The sequence below is a fragment of the Nerophis ophidion genome, linkage group LG07 (genome assembly GCF_033978795.1).
Source record: "Nerophis ophidion isolate RoL-2023_Sa linkage group LG07, RoL_Noph_v1.0, whole genome shotgun sequence".
Classification (NCBI taxonomy): domain Eukaryota; kingdom Metazoa; phylum Chordata; class Actinopteri; order Syngnathiformes; family Syngnathidae; genus Nerophis; species Nerophis ophidion.
In genome coordinates, this window is record NC_084617.1 from 20,328,517 (window position 1) to 20,349,927 (window position 21,411).

The 21,411-nt window shown below is 42.8% G+C and overlaps 1 protein-coding gene across 1 annotated transcript in view; it reads left to right on the top strand.

The window, feature by feature from the left end:
* Positions 1 to 21,411, top strand: part of shank1 (SH3 and multiple ankyrin repeat domains 1) — a 201,159-nt gene that overhangs the window by 108,892 nt on the left and 70,856 nt on the right. Inside the window, 4 exon segments of the mRNA XM_061905601.1 lie at positions 2,629 to 2,750; positions 4,534 to 4,682; positions 7,242 to 7,355; positions 7,425 to 7,500. Of these exon segments, the coding sequence (XP_061761585.1) occupies positions 2,629 to 2,750; positions 4,534 to 4,682; positions 7,242 to 7,355; positions 7,425 to 7,500 (461 nt within the window).

Here is a 21,411-nt window from a genome sequence, read left to right on the forward strand (position 1 = left end):
GGGTTCTTTACAGCAGTGGCCCCCAACCACCGGGCCGATTGGTACCGGGCCGCAAAATAATTTTTTATTTAAAAAAAAACAACAATTTATTAAATCAACATAATTTTTTTTATTTATTTCTATTAAATCAACATAAAAAACACAATATACACTTACAATTAGTGCACCAACCACAAAAACCTCCCTTTTTCATGACAAAAACATCCCTTTTTCATGACAAAGAAGAAAAAAAGAAAAAAGACATACACTTTTCCCCACTCACACCTTACCTCCCCAACAGAACAACCCACACTAAACCAATCACACAACACACACACACACAGTCCAACCTGGGCCCCTTGGCTGGGCCAGAAGATTGTCCGTTGCAGTCCTGCTGATTCGGTGGTGCACTTAGGGGTGGGTGAGTTGAAACTGCTGGATACAAAGGGGGTGACACCTCCCGTTGTGGACTAGAAATGAGGGGGAGAGAACCAGCCTCGTCCTGGGTCACCTCTTTGTCGACTAGTCCGTGAGCGCGTGCAATGGACACGCCAACCTCACGTGGTCCACGTCCCTCGCAGCAACTTAGCAACAATAGCAAATAACTAAACTCACTATACTGTCCCACACTCGCTCTCCAAACTATACAGTCACAGGGGAGAGGGTCTATATCAGTGGTCCCCAACCTTTTTGTATTCGCAGACCGGTCAACGCTTAGTAATTTGTCCCGCGGCCCGGGGGGGTAGAATCCTTTTTTTTTGTTTGTTTGTTTTTTCTCTGTCATGAAAAAGGGACGTTTTTGTCATAAAAAAGGAAGGTTTTTGTGGTTGGTGCGCTAATTGTAAGTGTATATTGTGTTTTTTATGTTGATTTAATAAAAAATAAAAAATAAAAAACAATTTTTTAAATAAAAATGAATGAAAAATTATTCTGCGGATCAGTGGTTGGGGACCACTGGTCTATATAACAAACTGAAGGCAAACTTGACTAAACCTGCCGCTGGTGAAGTCACGGTGCAGCACACAAACACAATTGCGAGCTGCGGTTAGCTTCCTAGCGGTTAGCATGCACTTTACGTATACTGGCAACGTGAAGCGTCCTAAACTTAAACTAATGCAACTGATACACTGTCACTTATAACACTATGAAATAATACTCTTACTGTGGTTCTTTCTCCGATCTGCAATCGTGGTGAACTGTCTTCCATGTAGTACTACCGACGCTGCACTGCCTATTAGTGCCGGAGCTCTTTTAAACAGTTTTGTCTACCAGCTGGCGGAAATGAAACTGCCCATAACCGTAGCAACCGAAGCCATAGCAACGGTTAAACAACTTAAATATACACATTTTAGCTTTCCCATCCGCAGCTAAATCCGTCAAAGACCAAGGAGCTGGTCATTGACTTTGGGAGGTCGAGTCCACGGTCACAACCTATTGTGATCGAGGGAGTTGAGGTACAGACCGTGGACTCATTCAAGTACCTCGGGGTTTGGGTGGACAATAAGCTGGACTGGACTGTTAACACGGACCACCGGTACAAGAAAGGACAGAGCAGGCTGTACTTCCTCAGGAGACTGCACTCCTTCAACATTTGTAGAAACCTCCTGTGGATGTACTACCAGTCTGTGGTTGCCAGTGTTCTGTTCTACATGGTAGTGTGCTGGGGGGGGGCAGTACATCTAAGAAGGACAGCTCCAGACTTGAGAAACTGATCAGGCGGGCCGGTTCTACAATCGGAATGAAACTGGACTCACTGGTGACGGTGGCAGAGAAGAGGACTGTGGACAAACTAGTGAGCAGTCACCCTCTGCATAGCGTTATCAGTAGCCAGAGGAGCCTGTTCAGTGCTAGACTGCTTCATCCCAAGTGCAGGACTAATAGACTCAAGAACTCCTTTGTCCCACACGCCATTAGACTGTACAACTCCTCTCTGGGGCGGGGGACGGGGGGTACTAGGATGACAGGGAATGCAAAACATTAACAGTGCAATGCGTTTTCATAACATGGTCACTACTGCCTACTTTGTCTTGTTATATTCTTATTTTACTGTTATATTGTTATTCTCATTGTTTTTATCCGTTTTGTAATATTTCTCTATTTTGTTTCCTTTTAAACCCCCATTATTTACTTTTTACTTTTTTCTTTAAATTGATCTCAACTCTTTACACTGCTGCTGGAATTTTAATTTTCCTGAAGGAACTCTCCTGAAGGAATCAATAAAGTACTATCTATCTATCTATCCATCTATCTATCTATCTATCTATCTATCTATCTATCTATCTATCTATCTATCTATTTATCTACTGAATAGAAATAAATAATAATAATAATAACAATAATCCCATATCAGGAATTATCTCCTAACTGTAGAATTTAAAGTAACAATTACACAAACATGCAAACTTTCAAAACAGAAGTGGAGGGCTCCGCCGTTTCTAAAATGCAGCGTCCTGCGGCACAAATTTAGTGAATGATCGAAGACTTCATGCACAGAGACATTCTTCGCTCACAGAGGCTTATTTGGCTCCTAATTTGAAAAGTTCGCAAATTGAGGGGTTTGTAAATCGAAGTTCTATTGTACAATGTTTCTTGTCGCTAAACATAGACGGAATGACTAAATGTGCTTTTTATTGTCATCGTGCCTATCAGGGATTCAAGCACACAGGAACTATACGCAGCTCCAGCAGTCCCAGAGGGGCCAGGACGCGCTCCCCGTCCCGAGGCAGGATCGGGGACAAGGAGGACCGGAGCCGACAAAGTCGGAAACAAGGGTGAGAGGACAAAGATTTTTGATAAAATTACCTGTTGAAGAAATAAGCCTCTACGACAGTGTGTAACCTGTGACCTTTACATTTATAAGTAGGGATGCGCTGATCGATCAGTTTAGGCCAACTTTGTTTTGAAAAGTACATGATCTGCTATTGCCTATTAGTGCCTTTAAATGCCGATCACAAAAACGATCCCCTCTGGCTGATACTTCATTTATTTTTGGTCCCTCGGCTGACAGACAGAGGTCGTTTGTAGCTAACTTTTTCTGAAGCAGGTTACAGAATAGAAAAGCTTCTCCAGGTTGCACAGAGATGCCCTAAAAATGCATTTTGGAAAATCTATTGTTACCAGAAAAAAACACTTTTGAAATATATTCGATTTTAAATAAGTATCGACATCTGGATGTGAATTGTTTTTTTTTGTTCACCCTTAGTTATTGTGTATTATTAAATTTGTTTTGATCAGCCAATTTTGTGAAATAAAAGAATAAGGAATTAGTTTAAAGGCCTACTGAAATGAGATATTCTTATTTAAACGGGGATAGCAGGTCCATTCTATGTGTCATACTTGATCATTTCGCGATATTGCCATATTTTTGCTGAAAGGATTTAATAGATAATAAAAAAGCCTTGCCTTTACCTGAAGTAGCAGACGATGACGTCACGGGTTGTAGGGCTCCTCATATCCTCACATTGTTTATAATGTGAGCCTCCAGCAGCAAGAGCTATTCGGACCGAGAAAACGACAATTTCCCCATTAATTTGAGCAAGGATGAAAGATTCGTGTTTGAGGATATTGAAAGCGACGGACTAGGAAAAAAAAAAAAAATCAAGTTGAAAAAAAAAACGCGGTTGCATTGGGACGGATTCAGATGTTTTAAGATACATTTACCAGGATAATTCTGGGAAATCACTTATCTTTCTATTGTGTTGCTAGTGTTTTAGTGAGTTTAATAGTACCTGATAGTCGGAAGGGTGTATCCACGGGTGTGTTGACGCCAGTGTCTGATGGAAGTCAATGGCAGCTGTACGGACGGCACAAGCTCAGCTGATCTCCGGTAAGTGGTGACTTTTTACCACAATTTTCTCACCGAATACTTCTGGTTGACATTTGGTCGGGATCCATGTTCGCTTGGCCGCTCTGATGCATAGTAAAGTTTCACCTCCGGGAATTTTAAACAAGGAAACACCGTATGTTTGTGTGGCTAAAGGCTAAAGCTTCCCAACTCCATCTTTCTACTTTGACTTCTCCATTATTAATTGAACAAACTGCAAAAGATTCAGCAACACAGATGTCCAAAATACTGTATAATTATGCGGTTAAAGCAGACGACTTTTAGCTGTGTGTGTGCGCAGCGCTAATATTTCCTAACAGTCCGTGACGTCACGCGTACACGTCAGCATTCCGCGACGTTTTCAACAGGACACTTCGCGGGAAATTTTAAATTGCAATTTAGTAAACTAAAAACGGCCGTATTGGCATGTGTTGCAATGTTTATATTTCATCATTGATATATAAACTATCAGACTGCGTGGTCGGTAGTTGTGGGTTTCAGTAGGCCTTTAAATATTGTGCTGCTATTATTCCACTGTCAATACCACTCACCGTAAGTAAATTAAAGTATATACAGTTAATACAGGTCATCAGATGATTGGTATCCGAATCGGCAGCATACAAACTTGATCAGAACATCCCTCATTATAATGGCAACATTTTTTGACATGGTTACAGTAACTGGGTCACCAAGAAGTTTTGACTTATATGCGTCTTAAATGGTCCGCTCAGGCCCGCTCCGGCCAGCACCGCCACTCAAACAGCAGGCCAGCGGCGACGCCTCTACAGCGCTGTGCCCGGACGCGTCTTCGTGGCCACCAGATCGCACTCGGCCCAGGGAGAGCGAGAAATCGGCTTCAGCAAGGGGGACCGGGTCAAAGGTGAGTGCGTTGGGAGGCGCGAGTGATGAATGAAGCGCCATGAGCTCAGCAATGCGTCTATAAACTCCTAAAGATGTCGATACGACACTCTGCGACAAATTGCTTCTCACGACGCGGACGCCGCTGAGCTCGGGGGAACGTTTCCGCGCCAGGATTTAATTAGAACTTTTATGGCACCATTTAGAAAACTGATGAAGTAAGTTGTGCACGGCAGAGCTGCTCCGCCGTCCCAGTTACACTATAGTGTCGAGTAAAACTGGGAGCCGAAAACACGATCGTGACCAGGAAGAGGTGGTAACGGTAATAAAGTGTCCACGTCCGGATGCGTCTTCACGTTGTAGCGTGCTCTTGTTCTAACACGAGTGTAAGGTCACTGTGTGTGTTTGTATTCAATGTCTGCAGGTATGAATATGTGTGTGTTTGTGAGTGAGTCTAAGGTGTCGCCAGGTATGTATGTCTCGGTGAGTATGTGTGTGTGTGTGTAGCTTTGCATGTGTGTCTGACGTCTGCTGGTGTTGTCGTTGTCTTTGGTGTAGAACAGGGCTGTCCAAACTGTTCTCAGCGCGGGCCTCACACTGAAAGATTGAAGGAGGGCGAGGGTGACACTCGATCCGGGGCCAATAGGCAATAAATCAATTAATAGAACGATAAATAAAATGAACTCGATTGCTTTGCCAGCATCGATAAATTGCCATGTCCGTGTGTTTGTTTTCTCCGTCTCTTGCTTTTGAAGAGGGCGGACCACACTTTTTCAATAGAGGAATTACAAACGTCATGTTAGGATTTTGTTTTTGTAAATTTAAAACAATTCCTTGTGGTCAACAGCAGGGTTTCTTAACCGCGAGCGCCCTCTATAGCAGTGTTTTTCAGCCTTTTTTTAAGCCGAGGCACATTTTTTGCTTTGAAAAAATCCGGAGGCATACCCACCAGCAGAAATCATTAAAATACAAAACTCAGTTGACAGTAAAAAGTTGTTGTCGCAATTGTTGGATATGACTTTAAACCATAACCAAGCATGAATCACTATAGCTCTTGTCTCAAAGTAGGTGTACTGTCAATAATAAAAGTGCCACTGACTGGTTACAGCATGGGTGTCAAACTCTGGCCCGGGGGCCAAATCTGGCCCGCCGTGTAATTTAATTCGGCCCTTGAGGCAATATCAATTTAGCATTAGAGCTGGCCCACCAGTGTTATACAGCGTCGGTGCCGCTGTAACACCGCATTCACTGCTAATACTCATACTTGCCAACCCTCCTAATTTTCCCGGTAGACTACCGAAGTTCAGTGCCCCTCCCGAAAATGTTCCGGGGCAACCATTCTCCCGAATTTCTACCTATTTCCACCTGGACAACTATATTGAGGGCGTGCATTTAAGGCACTGATTTTAGCGTTCTTTACAACCTGTCGTCACGTCCGCTTTTCCTCCATACTAACAGCGTGTCACATAATATTTGTGGCTTTTACACAAACACACATGCACAAGTGAATGCAATGCATACTTGGTCAACAGCCATACAGGTCACACTGAGGGTGGCCGTATAAACAACTTTAGCACTGTTGCAAATATGCGCCACACTGTGAGCCCACACCAAACAAGAATGACAAACACATTTCGGGTGAACATCCGCACCGTAACACAACAGTACAAATACCCAGAACCCCTTGCAGCACTAACTGTTCCGGGAAACTTTCAGCAAACTGACCAATAATTAACGTTTTATTCATGCATTTTCTCTTGCTACTTCAAGGCTTGAATGTTTGGTTCATTCATGATTGTTATTTTATTTTCAAATGTATTATTAGCCTGTGGAAAAAATTTGATATTTACCTCAGAAGATTGCAAAGAGGAAAAAAAAGGCATAAAATTTGTATTTACATTTTATTTGATATACCATTGATATTTTTTTAAACTATTATTATTATTATTTGAAACTGGATTTTGCATGTCACTAAAGTTATATAAGCCTTGCTAGTTCAATATTTAATGCAAAACTTTTTGGGGTCCCTATTAAAAGGTTAATTTGTTCAACCTTGGCCCGCGGCTTTGTTCCGTTTAAAATTTTGGCCCACTCTGTATTTGAGTTTGAGACCCCTGGGTTACAGTAAAGTTTTCATTCACCTCAATTTCACTGAATATATCGCTCAAAAATGTATACTTTCACTGAAAAATATATAGAGATATATATTGAATATCGAGTTTAAGTAGGAATATATCACAATATACTTTTTCGTCCATATTGCCCTGCTTTAACAGCAGGAATACAAAAAAAAAGCAAAACAAAGCGCCTTTTGTGTTGAAATATTAATGCTCATAATTCTGAAACAGGGTCATATGAGCAGTGGGGTGTATAAACATCTAGGTACCTCTTTGTATAATAATTTATTTCTTTAATAAAGAAATTGTTCTTACAATGAATAAAAAAATGGCTCCCGGGCCGCACTTTGGACACCCCTGTTGTAGCGCGTATGCGTGTGTTTGTATGTTTTTGTTGGTTTTTGAGGTAATTGTTGACATGATGACCTCCTCTTGCTTCCTTCTACCTTCACCCTCTCTTGTAGTGTTGAGCGTTGGCGAAGGCGGCTACTGGGAGGGGACAGTCCGCGGCCGCACCGGCTGGTTCCCCTCAGACTGTGTGGAGGAAGTGCTGCTTCGAAGTCAGGACAGCCGATCAGGTTGGATGTTTTGCGGGGGCTGCGTAGTTGCTGACACATGAACCGTGCGACGCCGTGTGTTTGTTCCAGAGAGCCGTGGCGAGCGGGCCAAGCGTTTGTTCCGCCATTACACTGTGGGGTCCTACGATAGCTTCGATGCTCCCAGGTAAGTGTTGTCAACTCTCAGGTCTGTTTGTGGCAGCATTTGAAGGTCCAAAGCGAAAGTCCATTTCTTGGTACTGGCACTGCGCCACCTACTGTAATTTTTCTAATGTAGCATGCATACTTGCCAACCCTCTCGGATTTTCCGGGAGACTCCCGAAATTCAGCGCCTCTCCCGAAAACCTCCCGGGACAAATTTTCTCTCGAAATTCAGGCGGAGCTGGAGGCCACACCCCCTCCAGCTCCACGAGGACCTGAGTGACGTGTCCGAGAGCGTGTCTGCCCAATGACGTTATAACTGTAGAATGATCGAGGGCGAGTTCTTGGTTTCTTATGTGGGTTTATTGTAAGGCAGTTTCATTAACATCCCCTCTAGCGCAGTAACAACACACAACAACAGCAGTCACGTTTACGTCTACCAATCTACCGCAAGGCAGTTCGTCTGCCGTAAACAGCATATGACACTCTTAAACAGGACAATACTGCCATCTACTGTACATGCACCACAACACCTCCAGGCAACTTCAACCCTTTACTAATCCTCCTACATTCACATCCCATCTCCCCGGATTGTAAATAACCTAATGTAAATAATCGAATGTATTTCTACTTGTTCTTATGCTATCTGAACTCACTATGTTCTCTGCTGGCTATACTTATCCTACTGAGTCAGACCTACACTGTTTCAATGTCCATTTCTCTGTTGATGCAATTGTTGATGACTGAAGTACTGATATCAACCAAAGCTCCTCATCCCACCTCCCGAAATCGGAGGTCTCAAGGTTGGCAAAAATGGTAGCATGTGCCTTGCATCTTGGGTGGTACGTTAATCTTGTTCCCACTGACACTCCCTCCTCCTGGTGGAGTGTTTGGACATGCGGCACATGCTGGGAGTCACTTTGTCACTCTGCCCATGATTTGATGCGTAGTGACTGTACAATCCCACCCCCCGCCCCGCTGGGTGGGTAGAAGCTGTCTGAGGTGTACCAGATTTGGGCCAGCTGTTCGCTTGACCTTAAGGTTGGCTAACGTGTCTGCAGAAGACACTTAAAGATAAAATTATTTGGTTTTGCTGTTTCATTTATGGATGTGTTGTTTTTATTCTTGTGAGCCAGATGCTGTTGACTCTGTTTGAGATGAATGTTAAGTTATTTGACCCGACCCCTTTTCTTCCTGAGTCAATGTGGTATAACATATTCTGTCCTTTGTAAGGACGGGTACTTTCTACATTCAAACCCATATGGTACCAATTCCCGGTACCTAGGAATCGGTATTGGTACTTTTGCGTGTGTTGATGTACAAAACCCAAAACCAGTGAAGTTGGCATGTTGTGTAATCCGTAAATAAAAACAGAATACAATGATTTGCAAATCCTTTTCAACATTTATTCAATTGAATAGACTGCAAAGACAAGATATTTAATGTTGACAATGAGAAACATATTTTTTTTTTTGGCAAATAACTATTGACTTAGAATTTAATGGCAGCAACACATTGCAAAAAAGTTGGCACAGGGGCATTTTTACCATTGCGTTACATGGCCTTTTCTTTAAAACAACACTCAGTAAACGTTTGGGAACTGAGGAGACCAATTTTTGAAGCGTTTTAGGTGGAATTTTTTCACCATTCTTGCTTGATGTACAGCTTAATTTGTTCAACAGTCCAGGGTCTCCTTTGTGGTATTTTACCTGTCACACATTATCAATGGGAGACAGGTCTGGACTACAGGCAGGCCAGTCTAGTACCCGCACTCTTTTACTACGAAACCACGCTGTTGTAACACGTGGCTTGGCATTGTCTTGCTGAAATAAGCAGCGGCGTCCATGATAACGTTGCTTGGCTGGAAACATGTGTTGCTCCAAAACCTGTATGTACCTTTCAGCATTAAAAGTGCCTTCACAGATGTGTAAGTTACCAATGCCTCGGGTACTAATAGACCTCCATACCATCACAGATGCTGGCTTTTCAACTTTGCGCCTGTAACGATCCGAATGGTTCTTTTTCTCTTTGTTCCGGAGGACACAACGTCTCCAGTTTTTGAGGGATTGAAGGTCACTAATAGACCTCCATACCATCACAGATGCTGGCTTTTCAACTTTGCGTCTATAACAATCCAAATGGTTCTTTTCCTCTTTGTTCCGGAGGACACAACATCCCCAGTGTTTGAGGGATTGAAGGTCACGGGCTTAGCCGCTTACGTGCAGTGATTTCTCCAGATTCTCTGAACCTTTTGATGATATTACGGACAAGTAGATGGTGAAATCCCAAAATTCCGTGCAATAGCTTGTTGAGAAATGTTGTTCTTAAACGCATTTGTGCACAAAGTGGTGACCCTCGCTCCATCCCTGTTTGTGAATGACTGAGCATTTCATGGAAGCTGCTTTTATACCCAATTATGGCACCCACCTGTTCCCATTTAGCCTGTTCACCTGTGAGATGTTCCAAATAAGTGTTTGATGAGCATTCCTCAACTTTCTCATTCTTTTCTGCCACTTGTGCCAGCTTTTTTGAAACATGCTACAGGCGTTAAATTCCAAATGAGCTAATATTTGCAAAAAATAACAAATAATTAGCTAATCATTGTATCCTGTTTTTGTTTATGATTTACACAACGTGCCAACTTGACTGGTTTTGGGCATTGTACTAATAAATGATTAAATTATTGTCAAATCTAATTTTATTTATTTGACAGTGATAGTGGTAATTCTGCTGTCTAGTTGTTTGCCAGGTGTGTTGTCGAAGTCAGGAAGTAGTCTTGAAGTTGAATGTGCCTGTCTTGTTTTTTGTTGAGTCCTGTGTTTATACCAGAGGTGTCCAGAGTGCAGGACGGGGGCCATTTTTTGCCTGCAGTTGATTTTAACGAATCGTGGTACATTCTAAAAATACTATTACAAAAAAAACAAAAACATAAAACAAGTGGAATTAAGGAGCAAACGTGAAATGTATTCAGAAAAAAAGTTGCAATGCTGACTAATAGCACAAAGCTACCATACAGGCTGTTTTTTTATTTAAAACTGTCATTGCTCAAAAAAATAATAATCAATCAAAATCAATGTTGTTATGAATTATATAACTACTCAAGGCTAGGACACGTCCAACCGGTAGGAGGCCACGGGGAAGACCCATGACACGTTGGGAAGACTATGTCTCCCAGCTGGCCTGGGAACGCCTAACGATCTCCCGGGAGGAGCTGGACAAAGTGGCTGGGGAGAGGGAAGTCTGGGCTTCCCTGCTTAGGCTGCTGCCCCCGCGACCCGACCTCTGATAAGCGGAAGATGATGGATGGATGGATGGCTACAATTGCTTCACATCAAATATTCCACTTTGAATTTTTTTGGGGAAAATGTTGCATATTTTGTTTGTTTTCGCCATTTAAAAAAACTGGGTTTTCTTAAACAAAAGAGCATAAAACAAAGACAAAAACAAAAAAAAATGTTTATATTGACAGATCTGAAGTTCATCTACAGTAGAGATTTAAGCAAAAAAAAAAAAACAACAACTTATTTTTAACAATATTATGACTGAGATCCTTCCGGCTCCAAGGGACCAAACTTGAGGGGAGGTTTAAAAAAATATATATATAAATATTGTATTTGTTTTGAAAATGTAACACATCAAAATGCCCCCCACCTGCTTTGATTCATTGGCAGAAATGTATACACCCTAGATTTATACTGTCAGTTTTGTACTTATTACACACACACATGATTGTAACGTGCATCTTAGTTGTAGTTTTCATGAACAAATTTGGAGGTGTTGAAATCGCCTTGTGAAATGGCTAATGCTAATCAGTTAGATACAGTGCAACTTAGCATGAAGCTACTGCATTTTGAAAAGCGGCGCCTTACTTTTAATCACTTTCTATCGGGCATACTTGCTGTGTCTTCATGGAAAATTAGAAATACTTAGAGGCAGTCTGCTGTGAATATGCCTCTTTTACTTCACGTGCAAAACAGCTATTGAAATCTGGAATTATGGTACTCATTTGTACCGACAGAATTCCGTCAGTACTAGGGTTGTACGGTATACGGTATTAGTATAGTACCGTGATACGAATGAATCATTTTCGGTACCGGTCTTCCACCATAATTCATTTTCTACCACCTGTCCTTAATAATTTTGACAAAATAATAGAATGGAAAATGACACAATATGTTACTGCATATGTCAGCAGACTAATTAGGAATCTTTGTTTGCTTAATTACTACTAAAAGACAAGTTGTCTTGTATGTTCACTATTTTATTTAAGGACAAACTTGCAATAAAAAACATATGTTTCATGTACCATAAGATTTTTGGTAAAAATAAAGCCATTAATGCATTTTTTTGTGGTCCCCTTTATTTAGAAAAGTACCGATAAGGACCAAAAAGTATTGAAATAATTTTGGGACCGGTACCAAAAATATTGGTATCGGGACAACACTAGTCGATACCCATCCCCATTCCTTTGCGATTTATCCTTTTTATTTATGTAACCCGCCTTGTGCCGCTTACTTCATCCTGCCCGGAGCTAGAAGCTCAAAGAGAGTGAGGTCAACACGACGGCATCCATTACACTAACACACTTTGAAATAATTCAAAAACATTCTCTGCATACATGCACTTTTAAGAAATTTATATGTGATGCTGCTGAAACACAAGAGGTCCGCGGAATGCGCCTTGTGGATCCTTTTACCCAATGCTTCCCTGAATAACTTACATTTGTGATGATATATGTACCGTATTTTTCGGATTATAAGTCGCAGTTTTTTTCATAGTTTGGCCAGGGGTGCGTCTTATACTCTAGAGCAGTGGGTCTCAACCTTTTTCCAGTGATGTACCCCCTGTGAAGATTTTTTTAATTCAAGTACCCCCTAATCAGAGCAAAGCATTTTTGGTTGAAAAAAGGAGATAAAGAAGTAAAATACAGCACTATGTCATCAGTTTCTGATTTATTAAATGGTATAACAGTGCAAAATATTGCTCATTTGTAGTGGTCTTTCTTGAACTATTTGGAAAAAAATATATAAAAATAACTAAAAACTTGTTGAAAAATAAACAAGTGATTCAATTATAAATAAAGATTTCTACACATAGAAGTAATCATCAACTTAAAGTGTCCTCTTTGGGAATTGTGATAGAGATCCATCTGGACATCGGGATTCTAAACATTTCTTCACAAAAGAAATCTTTACCATCGATATTTATGGAACATGTCCACAAAAAATCTATCTGTCAACACTGAATATTTCATTGTTGCATTTCTTTTCACAGTTTATGAACTTATGTTCATATTTTGTTGAAGCATTATTCAATAAACATATTTATAAAGGATTTTTGAATTGTTGCTATTTTTAGAATTAAAAAAAATAAAATCTCACGTACCCCTTGGTATACCTTCAAGTACCCCCAGGGGTACACGTACCCCCAAATGAGAACCACTGTTCTAGAGCAGGGGTCTGACACGCGGCCCGTGGGCCAATTGTGGCCCGCGAGACGTTATTTTGCGGGCCGCAACTTGATATGTAAATTTAGTGTTAGTGTGGCCCGCGAGTTTTATATGAATGGCTCTTGACAGCGTCATATTTGTCATATTTGCTATAATTACCAACCCTCCCCAATTTTCAGGGAGACTCCGGAATTTCAAGGCAATTATTCCCGCGAACGTCTGTCAGGTTTCACCCAAACAACAATGTTCGATGGGTGCCGTGTCGACACTGCTTTTGACGCCCTCTACAACTTGTACTAACAGGGTACCATTCCAGACATTTCTGTATTTGGCTTTTATGAACACAAGTCCTAGCATCCACCTTTTCATCAAGCATACAGCATACACTCTCAGCCACATGTTCTGTAAGATTTCTGCAAACACGTGTCAGTGACTGGACTGGATCGGTTCGCAGCCGAGTGTGAAGCGACCGGAATGAGAATCAGCACCTCCAAGTCCGAGTCCATGTTTCTCGCCCGGAAAAGGGTGGAGTGCCATCTCCGGGTTGGGGAGGAGACCCTGCCCCAAGTGGAGGAGTTCAAGTACCTAGGAGTCTTGTTCACGAGTGGGGGAAGAGTGGATCGTGAGATCGACAGGCGGATCGGTGCGGCGTCTTCAGTAATGCGGACGTTGTATCGATCCGTTGTGGTGAAGAAGGAGCTGAGCCGGAAGGCAAAGCTCTCAATTTACCGGTCGATCTACGTTCCCATCCTCACCTATGGTCATGAGCTTTGGGTCATGACCGAAAGGATAAGATCACGGGTACAAGCGGCCGAAATGAGTTTCCTCCGCCGGGTGGCGGGGCTCTCCCTTAGAGATAGGGTGAGAAGCTCTGCCATCCGGGAGGAGCTCAACGTAAAGCTGCTGCTCCTCCACATCGAGAGGAGCCAGATGAGGTGGTTCGGGCATCTGGTCAGGATGCCACCCGAACGCCTCCCTAGGGATGTGTTTAGGGCACGTCCAGCTGGTAGGAGGCCACGGGGAAGACCCAGGACACGTTGGAAAGACTATGTCTCCCGGCTGGCCTGGGAACGCCTCGGGATCCCCCGGGAAGAGCTAGACGAAGTGGCTGGAGATAGGGAAGTCTGGGCTTCCCTGCTTAGGCTGCTGCCCCCGCGACCCGACCTCGGATAAGCGGAAGATGATGGATGGATGGATGGACGTGTCAGTGACTGCAAGGCATACTTACAGGTGACACTGAGGGTGGCTGTATAAACAAGTTTAACACTGTTACAAATATGTGCCACACTGTGAACCCACACCAAACAAGAATGACAAACACATTTCGGGAGAACATCCGCACTGTAACACAACATAAACACAACAGAACAAATTCCCAGAATCCCATGCAGCCCTGACTCTTCCGGGCTACAATATATAACCTGCTACTACCAAACCCCGGCTCCCAACTCTGCCCCACCACCCCTTCTTTGGTCGAGGTGCGGATGTTTCCCCAAAATGTGTTTGTCATTCTTGTTTGGTGTGTGTTCACTGTGTGGCGCATAATTGTAACAGTGATAAACTTGTTTATACGGCCACGCTCAGTGTGACCTGTATGGCTGTTAATCGAGTATGTCTTGCAGTCACTCACGTGTAACCACCAAAGTCTCATACAGTAAATAATCAGGCCGACGTGCTGTTAATATGATGTTAAGTCGAAAGCGATGACATGTTGTAGAAGGCGGTAAAGGCAGCATTAACATGGCACTCTTATAATATTTTTGACTGGGTGTAAATCAGGACACAGTTTTGGACGACGCTTACCCCGGGAAAATTGTCGGGAGATGCACATAAATTCGGGAGTCTCCTGGAAATATGGGGAGGGTTGTCTAGTACGTTGCTAGGGTGGGAAAGACGTTCAAAGAAGGTGAATTCATTAAAACGTGCATGTTGGATTTTTTTCAAGAAATCTTTTCTTAAGTTAAAGTTAAAGTACCAATGATTGTCACACACACACTAGGTGTGGTTAAATTTGTCCTCTGCATTTGACCCATCCCCTTGATCACCCCCTGGGAGGTGAGGGGAGCAGTGGGCAGCAGCGGTGCCGCGCCCGGGAATCATTTATGGTGATTTAACCCCCAATTCCAACCCTTGATGCTGAGTGCCAATCAGGGAGGCAATGGGCCCCATTTTTATACTCTTTGGTATGACTCGGCCGGGGTTTGAACTCACAACCTACCGATCTCAGGGCGGACACTTCTTGCGGCCCAGCCTCACCCAGTGTCTGCATTCAGTGGCCCCCAGGCAAATTGAGTTTGATACCCTTGCTCTAGAGCGACTTGTATTTGAAATTATTAACACATTACTGTAAAATATCAAATAATATTATTTATCTCATTCACGTAAGAGACTAGGCGTATGTGAGCAATCGTCACGCATACGTCAACCAATACAAATTTGGCGGGGGCGGGTCATTGCAGAAGTGTATTGTGAAAAAAAAGATGCTACCTGCTACTTCTTCCGTACCTATGAAGATTGATAATTTCAACTTTGGCGGTAACTTATAAAACCTGAGAAGGGCTGAAAAAAAATGGCACCAAATTTTTATTTAAACAATGGAGTTGCATTAGTTAAGTTGCATTTTTTCCCCAAAAAATGCAACTTATACTCCAGTGCGACTTATATGTTTTTTTCCTTCTTTATTATGCATTTTCAGCCGGAGCGACTTATAATCCGAAAAATACTGTAAGCACATGTGTGTAGACAAGGGGTCACCAACGCGGTGCCCGCGGGCACCAGGTAGCCCGTAAGGACCAGATGAGTAGCCCGCTGGCCTTTTCTAAAAATAGCTCGAATAGCAGCACTTACCAGTGAGCTGCCTCTATTTTTTAAATTGTATTTATTTAATAGCAAGCTGGTCTTGCTTTGCTCTACATTTTTAATTCAAAGAGAGACAAAACTCAAATAGAATTTGAAAATCCAAGAAAATATTTTAAAGACTTGGTCTTCCATTGTTTAAATAAATTCATTTTTTTTTAACTTTGCTTCTTATACCTTTCAGAAAGATAATTTTAGAGGGAAAAATACAACCTTAAAAAGGATTTTAGGATTTTCAAACACATACCTTTTTACCTTTTAAATTCCTTCCTCTTCTTTCCTGACAATTTAAATCAATGTTCAAGTAAATTTTTTATTTTTTATTTTAAAGAATAATAAATACATTTTAATTTAATTCTTCATTTTAGCTTCTGTTTTTTCGCCGAAAAATATTTGTCAAATATTTCTTCAAACATATTATGATTAAAAGAAAAAAGAAAATATTCTGGCAAATCTACAAAATCTGTCGAATCAAATTTAAATCTTATTTCAAAGTCTTTTGAATTTCTTTTAAAATTTTTGTTCTGGAAAATATAGAAGATAATGATTTGTCTTTGTTAGAAATATAGCTTCTTCCAATTTGTTATATATTCTAACAAAGTGCAGATTGGATTTTAACCTATTTAAAACATGTCATCAAAATTCTAAAATTAATTTTAATCAGGAAAAATTACTAATGATGTTCCATAAATTATTTTATAATTTTTTCAAAAAGATTCGAATTAGCTAGTTTTTCTCTTCTTTTTTTCGGTTGAATTTTGAATTTTAATGAGTCGAAATTGAAGATAAACTATGTTTCAAAATTTGATTTTCATTTTTTTTCCTGTTTTCTCCTCTTGTAAACCGTTCAATTAAGTGTTTTTTTCATCATTTATTCTCTACAAAAAACCTTCCATAAAAGGACAAAAAAAGTACGACGGAATGACAGACAGAAATACCCATTTTTTTATATGTATAGATTTATTTATTATAGGTAATTTATTTAAGTGTGTATCAAACTGGTAGCCCTTGGCATTAATCAGTACCCAAGAAGTAGCTCTTGGTTTCAAAAAGGTTGGTGACCCCTGCTGTAGACCTAACGGATAAGAACAATACACAAACAATGACCCTTGTAATTCTTCACAAACATGCCTAACTAGCAAACTTGGCAAGTTTTGCTTTGAGGCAAACTCATCAACGTCCATGCCAAGTTTCTGATGAATTACCTACAAATAATAAATGTGTTATCCTTCACATGTATTATTTACATTGTTGCTCCCCCTCCCTTCCGTTCCATGCCTTGTCCCTCTTTATTCACTCTCCATCACGTCACGATAATTCTTCATCCCTCTGCCGCTAAGTGAGTTTGTGACTGGCAAATGCACACCATCGTCATATTTTATTGATTGAAAAGCTTTTCATCATCAGTGTGTAGTGTGTACACACTCATGTATAATTAAAGATGCTGCTTTTAAACATTTTTCCGGCCGCTGTCACGCGGTTCAAGTGCCTCACCTGTCCCTCCTCCTGTCATCCATGACTTTCTCAGCGTCCCCGCATTGTTTTTAATTTATCCAAGAACCCCCCAAGATCTTTTTAATTTTCCGACTGCCACCCAAGCTCCCCTGTGGTGTCTCCATCTGGAGGCAAGAAGGTGTTTTGTGTTTGCACTTATATCAACATGCACCGGGAGCTTTCAACTATCCTGAATCTAAAGACTTTTAATGTTCCTGAAGTAACAATTCTGCGCATATGAAGTTAACAATCACATAAATCAGCAGTGAGATTCCTGGTTTAGAATAAAATAGAATAGAATAGAAAGTACTGTATTGATCCCTGGGAGAAATTCAGCACCACAGTTCGCTCACAATAAACAATAAACCCTTAGGCATTCACATATCAAGGAGAGTAAAAAATAAAGATATGGAATAGCGTACACTCGAATTGTCCCCTCACTTTCCTTCCGGTGCAAAAACAGCAAAAAACACTAAGTGCACCAACAGCAGTGCAAATAGCATTATACATCTGAATGATATGAATAGGGCTATGGAATCAAGTAGAATTGTCATATCACTATTCTTCTGGTGCAAAAAGACAGCAGTGTACGTAGCATTTTTTTTTTACATGTGAATAATATAAATACGGTCCAGTATACATTCAAGTACAGTCAAAATGGAAAAGGAGAGGATTCAGTTTTTAGTCTTCCGGTGCAAAAGCAGCATTTTATGTATGAATTATATAAGTAATGACTATGTTCTAGTTTAATATATGCATTGTACCCTCGGATTCAAGTACAGTCAAAATGGACCAGGGTAGAATTCATCCAGTTAGTTTTTAGCCTTCCGGTGCAAAAAAAGCATTGTAAGTATGAATTATATAAGTAATGACTATTTTCCAGTTTAATACATGCATTATACCCTCTGATTCAAGTACAGTCAAAATATGATAGGATAGAGTTTATTCAGTCAGTATTTAGCCTTCCGGTGCAGAACAATATAAATAAGGTCTAATATACATTCAAGTACAGTCAAAAGTGGAATTGTCACAGTCCCTGCAGTCTTTTGTGTGTCTGTCTTGTCTGTCTGGGTGTGGTCATGTGTGGGCAGAGTTTGGGTTCCTGGCTTCCTAGTCTGGCACACCTGGTGCTGATCAGCTGACTCACCTACCTGCCATCAGCTAATCACCTTCACTCCCCAAAAGCCCTGGTCTTCTGACACAACGCTGCCAGATCGTTTCACAGCTCTCCAAGTGTGCCTACCTCCTCCAAGCCTGCCTGCCTGCCAAAGACCTCCACTCCAGCCGACGATGCCTTTCCCTAATCCCTCGTTTGCCCAAATTAAACCCTTTGGACTTTGAATCTGCCTATCTTGTCTGCTTTTGGGTCCGCCAGCTTGTTAAATCGTGACAGACCGATCTGGCCAGAATGGACCCAGCAGACTTGGAAAAGGTCAAGGAGGTCATCAACAACCAAAGCCGACATCTGGGAGATCACCAACAACTCATTCAGGCCTTTGTGGAAGAGGTATCCAAGATTACCACCAAACATGATACCCTCTGTGCTGCTCCACGACAGGCTTCACCAGCAGAACCACTTCAAGCCGATGGCGCCGCCCCATTCTCAGTACTAGTTGTCCCAGCAGTCGAGCCTCATCTTTCACCTCCTGCAAAATATTCTGGCAACCCCAACACCTGCTGTGAGTTCCTCACCCAAGTTCATCTCACCTTTAAGGCTCAGCCAACCCACTTTGTCCATGAGGCAGCCAAGATAGCGTTCATTGCCAGCCTTCTTGAGGGGCCTCCAATCAGTCACTTCAACGCCCTGCATGAGCAGAATTCCCCTCAAGCGGATTTTTGATCACCCCATTCGTGGACAACAGGCCGGTCAGCACCTGTTGAGAGTCTGCCAAGGTCAACGTTTTGTGAGACAGTTCGCCAGCGAGTTTCGTTCCTTGGCCGTGGAGTCTGGCGGGAATGACCAAATGCTGCTCACCGCCTTCCAGAGTGGGCTCCACCGGACCATTGGCAGGGAGATCGCACTGAGGCAGGAGTTTGGTTTCTTAGATGAAGCCATTTCCCCCGCCATAAAGATTTCGGACCAAATGGGGGTTCTGGTGAGCCAAACAGTCTCTTCCCCTGAATCCCGGGATCGCATGCAATTCCCCGCCACTCTTCAGTGGCAGTCTCAGTCTGTGCCGTTGCGCGCCCTGGTTGACTCCTGGGCAGGTGAGAATTTCATCGATTCAGCTGTTGTCTCCCAGGCAGGCATCTCCCTTGAGCCCCTACCCTTTCCTCTGAATGCCAACGCCCTCACAGGTAGCCTTCTCGCTCGAGTATCCCATCGCACCGTGCGAGTCCACCTCATTGTGTCCGGTAATCATCACGAGCGCATCCAATTCCATGTCATATCCTCACCTCTTGCACCCATCGTTCTTGGCCAACCTTGGTTACGACTCCACAACCCCCATATTGACTGGACTGCAGGCAAGGTAGTAAGCTGGACCCCCTACTGCCTCGCTACATGCCTGCGCTCTGCCCGTTCTCCATTGGAGGGCACCAGCTCCCCTGTCATTTTCGAGTCTCCTGACCTGTCGAGAGTTCCTGCTGTTTACCATGATCTCAGAGAGGTATTCAGCAAACTGCGTGCCTTGTCACTTCCACCTCACAGGCCCTATCATTGTGCCGGCAAGACGCCTATACAACGTGTCACGTCCTGAGAGAGAGAGCATGGAGAAGTATATTCAGGAATCTCTGGCAGCTGGCATCATCCGTCCTTCCTCCTCCCCAGTGGGTGCAAGGATTCTTCTTTGTCTGTAAGAAGGATGGATCACTCCGCCCCTGTATTGATTATCGTGGATTAAATTACATCACTATAAAGAACAAATATCCATTGCCGTTGATTGCATCTGCTTTTGAGCCCCTTCAGGGAGCAACTATTTTCTCCAAGCTAGATCTACAAAATGCATATCATTTGATCCGTATCAGAGCCGGTGATGAGTGGAGAACTGCATTTAAGACCCCACTTGGACATTTTGAGTATCTTGTCATGCCCTTTGGATTAACTAAGTCACCAGCAGTATTTTAAGCCCTTGTAAATGAGGTACTTCGTGAGCTTCTACCTAGATGACATCCTGGTCTTCTCCCGCAACAAGGAGGCACACGTTGAGCATGTCAGTCAGGTGCTTCAGTGTCTCCTGGAGAATAGGCTTTACTGCAAAGCAGAGAAGTGTGAGTTCCATGTCACCTCTACATCCTTCCTGGGGCTGATAATTGGGAGTGACCAGGTGAAAGCAGACCCTGTGAAGGTGCGCGCAGTGGAGGAATGGCCCCAACCTACTTTGAGAGGGCTCCAGCGATTTTTGGGTTTCGCCAACTTCTACCGCCGTTTCATCAGAAACTACAGCCAGGCAGGTAGCTGCACCCCTCACAAAACTGACTTCCACATCCACTCGATTTGCTTGGACTGCAGAGGCTGGCGCTGCTTTTAGGAAATTAAAGAGACGTTTCACCACGGCCCCGGTCCTCATTCATCCAGATCTTTCAGGACAGTTTATTGTGGAGGTTGACGCCTCAGACTCCGGGGTGGGGGTTGTCCTGTCCCAGCGCTCAGCCGATGACCAAAACCTTCATTCCTGTGCTTTCTTCTCCTACCGCCTGGAACCTGCTGAGCGCAATTACGACGTGGGAAATTGGGAACTGCTCGCTGTCAAGCTCGCCCTGGAGGAGTGGAGGCATTGGCTGAAAGGGGCAGAACACCCACTCATCGTATGGACAGATCACAAGAACCTCGCCTGCGTTCATTCGGCCAAGCGCCTCGACTCCCGTCAAGCCCGGTGGGTGCTGTTCTTTGGTCGGTTACAGTTCACCTTCACCTACCATCCAGGTTCTTGCAATATTAAACCAGATGACCTCTCACGCCAGTACTCTCCTGAAATTTCTTCCAGTCCTGACCGTATCCTTCCCTCTTCCTGTGTGGTGGCTGCGGTGACGTGGGAGATCGAATCACTCGTTCGTAGAGCTAAGCAAACTCAAGCAGACCAGACTTTTAGTACCTGATTTTGTCCGCTCTGATGTCCTCCTTTGGGTCAACACATCTCGCTTTGCATGCCACCCCGGAATCAACCGCACCCTGTCCCTCCTCATGCAGCACTTCTG